The sequence below is a fragment of the Physcomitrium patens genome, chromosome 23 (genome assembly GCF_059467195.1).
Source record: "Physcomitrium patens ecotype Gransden chromosome 23, ASM5946719v1, whole genome shotgun sequence".
NCBI classification, from domain to species: domain Eukaryota; kingdom Viridiplantae; phylum Streptophyta; class Bryopsida; order Funariales; family Funariaceae; genus Physcomitrium; species Physcomitrium patens.
Genome location: NC_143432.1, coordinates 13,345,112 through 13,351,727, shown reverse-complemented (window position 1 = coordinate 13,351,727; position 6,616 = coordinate 13,345,112). Strand labels below are relative to the sequence as shown.

Here is a 6,616-nt window from a genome sequence, read left to right as displayed (position 1 = left end):
ATCACAAAATATATTATTTATCAAATGATAAAAAAAATAACTAAAATATTAGTAAGTCTAAAAAATATTAAATTATATTCAAAATGACCATACATAATTTAAAATGTAGTCTTCTACTCATTTTTTTTTTTTTTAAATCTCCATCTTTATTACAATACAATTCACTATCTTAGATATTTCTTACATTGCTCTAAGATTCTATTCTAATCTTCATTTGAATGAGGACTTAAATTTGTGTAAATGAAAAATAGATCTTCTTCTTTTTACAACTTGTAAAAATGCTTTAGCCCTAAAAAAACAAGAATTAAGATGGTGTGTTAGTATTTGAACTTAATCTTCAAGTGATTGTTTATAATTCAATATTAAGATTATAGTATTCAAACCAAGGAAAGCCAAGTACCACTAGAATTAAAGAATATTGAATGATATTGAAGATGATGTTTGATATGAGATCTCCTAATCCTAATATCAATGGCTTAGATATTTTTACATCTCCAAATACAAGTAGATGTCTATGAATAACCTCTATTAGAATCATTATATCAAATGTCATTGGAATCATTTTAATATTATTTATTACATCAATTAATACCATTAATAAAAAAATACATTAAATTAAATTATCCAAAAAAATAGTAATACTAATAAAACACTTCTTTCTACTAGTGGTAAGACTTCAAGTGGCATTCGAAGCCAATAACAAGAATTTCAAGATGTATTTGAAAAAAAGAATGTGAATACACTTCCAAAACATCGTCCCTATGATTGTTCAATTGACCTTCAAGAAGGAGCACAACCACCATTCAGACCAATCTATAATTTATCACAAAATGAGTTGATTGAACTCAAGGAGTATATTGAAGAAAATCTAGCCAAGAATTTCATACGCCATTCTAAATCTCCGGCAGAAGCTCCAATTCTATTTGTGAAGAAAAAAAATGGATCATTGCGGATGTGTGTTGATTATCGAGGACTCAACAAGATTACCATCAAGAACAGGTATCCACTACCTTTAATATCTAAACTTCTTAATCAGTTGAATCAAGCTAAGATCTATACAAAAATAGATCTCCAGTGAGCATACAATCTAGTACGCATCAAAGAAAGAGATGAATGGAAGACTGCATTTCGAACTAAGTATGGACATTTTGAATACAACATCATGCCTTTTGGACTTATAAATGTACCAACAGCTTTTCAACATCTAATGAATGATGTTTTTCGAGAGTTTTTGGACGATTTTGTGGTCTGTTATCTAGACGACATCTTGATCTATTCTAAGAATCCAGAAGAACATGAACTTTATGTTCATTGTGTGTTACAAAAATTAAGAGATGCAGGACTCTATGCCAAGATAGAAAAGTGTGTATTCCACACTACTCAAGTCAATTTCTTAGGTTACATCATTTCAAATGATGGACTTATGATGGATCCTAAGAAAGTTCAAACTATTATAGATTGGAAGATCCCAAAAACGGTAAGAGATGTCCAATGCTTTTTGAGATTTGCCAACTACTATCGGATCTTCATCTAAGACTTTTCTCGAGTTGCCACTCCACTTATACGTTTGACTTGTAAAGACAAACTCCAATGGAATCAAGAAGCGGAAGTTGCTTTTGAATCTTTGAAGACATCGTTTGTTTTTGCACCAATCTTGTATCATGTTGATTTTTTCAAAGCATTCTTTATGGAAACAGATGCATCAGACTTTGCTCTAGGTGCGGTTTTATCACAAATGGGGATAGATGACAAACTTCATCTAGTAGCCTTTCATTCAAGAAAATTCTCAACAGCAAAAATCAATTATGAGATCTATGACAAAGAACTTCTTGCAATTGTGGATTCTTTTCAAGAATGGCATCATTATCTAGAAGACATTTCTAATCCAATCACCATGTATATGGATCAAAAGAACCTCGAGTATTTTATTTCAGCATGTATATTAAATTATTGTCAAGCTCGTTGGAGCATGTCTTTATCAAGATTGGAGTTCATCATCACTTATCGGCCAGGAAAACAATAAGGTTTGTTCGATGCCTTGTCTAGACGTTCTTATCTTACACCAAAAGAAGGAGATACATCTTTTGAGCAACAAAGAATGGTTCTCTTGAAGCCAAAGCAATTTCATCTTCGAGCAAGTAAATCAACATTGATTGTTGATTTAACTTTTCTTAAGCAAGTCCAGTTAAGTATGTCTTCAGACCCTCTTGTTCATGATATCAAGAATAATTCTTCTAAATCTCATGATTCCTCTAAATTTGAATTCAAGAACAACCTACTCTATTTCGAAGGACACCTATATATTCCAAAAGGAAAAGCATGTTTACATATTCTTCAAGCTCGTCATGACTTCCCAGCAACAGGACATTTTGGATATAATAAGACTTTGGAGCTCATATCTAGGGATTTTTGGTGGCCTCAAATGTGAAAGGCAATCAAAGATTTTGTACAATCATGTGATGTTTGCTCAAGATCAAAAACTTTTCATCATCGACCTTTTGGACTTCTTCAGCCATTATCCATTCCAAAACAACCATGGTCTTCTGTTTCTATGGACTTCATCACAAATCTTCCAATCTCAGGTTCTTATGACTCTATATTCATGATAGTAGATCGTTTTACCAAGATGGCATATTTTGTACCATATACAAAATTTATCACAGGTGAAGAAACAGCTAAGCTCTTTCTTGACAATATCTATCGCTATCATGGATTATCCAAGGATATTATATCAGATAGGAAAACTCAATTTGTATCAAGATTTTGGCGGACTCTTTTCAAGATTCTAAAAGTGGATATAAAACTATCTTCGGCATTCCATCTTCAAACTGATGGACAAACGGAGTGTGTTAATCAAGTTTTGTAGCAATATTTAAGATGTACCATTAACTACCAACAAGATGATTGGACAACTCTTTTGCCATTGGTAGAGTTTGCTTACAATAACACGGTACATTCTTCTACAAAACAAACACCTTTCTTTGCTAATTATGGTTATCATCCATGACTTGATACTTTTGACTTTTCAAAAGTTGATAATCGTGCTGCGAAAGATTTGGCGATTCATTTATCAAAGCTACATGCAACGACGAAGGCGCAGTTAAAAGAGGCTCAAGAACAACAAAAGGTCAATGCGGATGTCTATCGAAAGGAACAACTACCATTCCTCTTGGATGATAAGGTATGGCTACTTCGTTGCAATATCAACGAAATGGGCTTTGATATTTAATAGAAACAAATTTATTTAGTCATCATAAATCAATAAATTTCATATACATATCACAAAATTATTTGAGATAAAGACAATAGAAAGTACAATATATTAAAAAAAGGGATTTGAGATATGTTAAATACAAAGTTGAAACATTAAAATTATAATAATAATAAAACAGTAATGGGTTCACTTAAATTGGCGCTTGATGTGCATCCTAAATTTTGATGTAATGTTTGGTGATTCAACTTTTAGTGTGGATTTGCATACACTTTTGGAGGTGGATGTTTGGAGAGGAAGTGATTGTAGGTTGGTATGGTACATGTTTCAAGGGAGGGAGTATGGGAGGGTTCTTGAGAATGATCCATGTTACCAACAGTCACAAGTAGTAGAAGAGCACATTTGGGGTTCGTATTTCTACAGACAATACCTGATGCAAAACAACCACACTGACTGCAGACATGGTACTCGCTCCAATGGTTTGGAGTACACTGCGGCCAACTACCAGTTACCATACACCAATCAAAGTCGCCAACCTGGCTTGCCTGCGGCCTCGCACCTAGCGATTGGCGCCACATTCAAAAAACTAAATCCGAAACCCTGGCTAGCGGAACCGGGGCGATGCTGTTGCAGCGACTCCTTGCAACGGTCATAAGGAGGAAGGGGGAATTCGGGAGCCCTCCAGGGGCAGGAAATGTGCTTTAGGTCACAGCGTCAGGCTGCGCGGGAGTGGCAGCACGACGACGTCTGCGTCTCCAGTGCTAAGGAAGAAGAGCTGGATGACGGTGTAGCGCGGAGCTGCCGACTGCGGCGCTGTTCAATCACCCCCTATCCGCGCTGCCGGTGTGGTGGCGTCCCGATGTAGATTGCTCGCGCAGTCAGTGCAGCCTGGCTTCCAGATCTGGATTATTGCCGTCTTCTGCCGTCTCACCGCACGCCCGGATGGTGGTTCTGTGCGGGATGTCGTGAACGGTGAACTGGGCGGGCGTGGCGTTGGGGCGCGGAGCATCCCATTGGTGGGTATGTGGGATTGTTTGGGAGGTTACGCTTGATTGGGCAATCCGTGGTGAAAAGGCGGCGTGGGTTTGAGATTTCGGAGAGGGCATTTGAGGGAGAATGGGGGCGACGACCATAGGGATGATGGACGCGGCCTACTTCGTGGGCCGCAACGAGATTTTGAGCTGGGTAAACAGCACGTTGGAGCTGTCGCTATGCAAGGTGGAGGAGGCGGCAAGCGGGGCGGTGTACTGCCAGCTGATGGACGTGGTGCACCCGGGGATGGTGTCGATGCACAAGGTGAGCTTCGACGCGAAGTCGGAGTACGAGATGATCCAGAACTACAAGGTGCTGCAGGATGTGTTCAACAAGCTGAAGATTGGGCGCCACATCGAGGTGAGCAAGCTGGTGAAGGGGCGGCCGCTGGACAACCTGGAGTTCCTGCAGTGGATGAAGCGGTACTGCGATCAGATAAACAATAATCACGTGAATCCGACGTACAATGCGGCGGAGAGGAGGGAGACGTGTAAGGGAGGGAAGGAGATGAACAGGCGGGCGTTGGGGACCAGCAGCAGCAGCAACAATAGCCAGGTCAGTGCGAAGTCGGCATCGACCGTGGGAGCGAAGGCGAACGGAGGTGGAGCCCGGCGGGTGACGGAGAACACGAACCCGAACGTGAATGGGGGCGGGAGGGGTGGCGGTGTGGTCGGTGGGGGTTTGAGCGCAGCGAGGCACATGAAAGACGGCATGGAACAGGTAGTGCACGTGAACCCACCCGTAGGACCTGCGCATGGGATCGCTTGCGCGTCGTGAGTTCTGGTTACTTGTAGCATTCGCGTGTAGGGGGTCGCAGCAATCCTTTGCAGTGCGGGGACGAGTAGCGTAGGAAGCACTTGCAAGCGGCTTGGTGTTGCGGGGATTGGGATGGCGTTGTAAAGCGTGAGATGAGTGGGGGATGTGGCATGGAAGTTCAGGTTTCTGGCGTGAACGAGGATCATGTGAAGCAGATCACGGAGCTGAAGCTGTCTGTGGAGAGTCTGGAGAAGGAGCGCGACTTTTACTTTACGAAGCTGCGCGACATCGAGATTCTGTGTCAAGCGCCGGAGCTGAGCTACATTCCGGTTGGTGTTCCCGTCCAGCCGCTGTTTGTGTGACGATGATGGAGATGCAGTAGGTGTGGGTTGTACGCACAGGAGGTGCGGCAACGGCATTAGGAATTAGCGATGGTTGCTTGCATCCAGTCTGAGGGAAGGGGCGGGGCGGTTTATGTTTTTGACAACAGTGTTGTTGGGATTTGCGTAACGTTCAGGTTGTGAAGGCGGTGCAAAGAATTTTGTACGCCGCAGAAGACGATCCTTCGGTGATCGCTGAGGCGAAGGCCATGGTGGAGGGAGAGTCGAGTCTGGGCATCCTCTCACCAGGATCCCAATATTTGGATGATAATCAGGATCTTTTAGGTTAGTGGCGGCAAGGCTCTAGAACTCCCAGCCAAGGACTCGCCGCAGGACTGCTACGTTGAATTCATGGGCGCAATCTCCAATCCCCGACGAAGCCTCTCAGGCGTGGACATCATCACCTCGTGCTGCTCACTGTCTGGACGGGCTTCCGTCGGGCGCATTGATCGCGCATTTGTCAATTTTCCGGCTGGATGAGTGCAGTGCGTTGACTCTGGGTGGCCTTCAGACATGCGAGTCGTTGGGCTGAATTTCTGTTGAGAAAACGCGACTCTACTGAGTCTGCCATAAACAGGGTAGACTTTGTATAGAATGTGTACGGTAGAAGCCAGCAACCTTGACGGTGTTCACGTCCTTGATGGTCATAGCCCTTGAGGGCTCCATGGGAGGAGCCGGCATGGAGGAGCTCCTCGTTGCTGAGATTATTGAAAACTGGAAGGCTTATTACATTACAAGTGGGGGGTCGCGTGTTCATGAGTTGTACATACTTTCGGTGCATTCAGTAGTTGTGAAGTGCAGGGAGAGGCGTTTGGTTCTGGGTTTGTTTGGTGGGTGTCGTGGGTGGTGCGTTGTGAGTCGCAACATTTTGGAGGGGGATTGAAAGGAAGCGGTGAGCGAGTTGTGGTTGTGTGAATTCGGAATCGCCAGTCCAGGATGACGACGTGCATTTGGATTTTGTTGCACACATGATGCGAGTTCCGTTGTTGGCAATGGCACCTGTTCGATTTTGCTGACGGGGTCCCTCAGGGAAAAACATGATTCAGAGCGCCTGGGAGTGGGAGCGCCCACATTCATAACGCCTCAGAGGTGTGGATGGGGCGAAGTCTCGTCGGATGTTTTGTTGGATGTACTGCGGGACTTTCGGGTAACGCAGCGGAGAGGGACGAGTTCCGAGTAGGATGGAATTGGATTGTGAAGTCGCTGATGAGCAGGCATGTGGTGCGACTTTGGGTCG

The 6,616-nt window shown here is 43.1% G+C and overlaps 1 protein-coding gene across 1 annotated transcript; it reads left to right on the top strand.

The window, feature by feature from the left end:
* Window positions 1-3,907: 3,907 nt before the first annotated feature.
* LOC112276146 (microtubule-associated protein RP/EB family member 1A) lies at window positions 3,908-6,116 on the top strand. Its single transcript, XM_024507204.3, has 3 exons — window positions 3,908-4,963; window positions 5,182-5,328; window positions 5,517-6,116. Exons 1-3 carry the CDS (start codon window positions 4,328-4,330, stop codon window positions 5,667-5,669), a joined length of 936 nt encoding a protein of 311 aa, XP_024362972.1. The 5' UTR covers window positions 3,908-4,327; the 3' UTR covers window positions 5,670-6,116.
* Window positions 6,117-6,616: the final 500 nt, after the last annotated feature.

What these genes read in the sequence shown, in the direction of transcription:
- LOC112276146 (XM_024507204.3), top strand. Translation starts at nt 4,328, where the DNA reads ATGGGGGCGACGACCATAGGGATGATGGACGCGGCCTACTTCGTGGGC. An exon ending in TGAAAGACGGCATGGAACAG is followed by an intron (nt 4,964 to 5,181) that starts GTAGTGCACGTG and finishes ATGGAAGTTCAG; the next exon opens with GTTTCTGGCGTGAACGAGGA. An exon ending in CGGAGCTGAGCTACATTCCG is followed by an intron (nt 5,329 to 5,516) that starts GTTGGTGTTCCC and finishes CGTAACGTTCAG; the next exon opens with GTTGTGAAGGCGGTGCAAAG.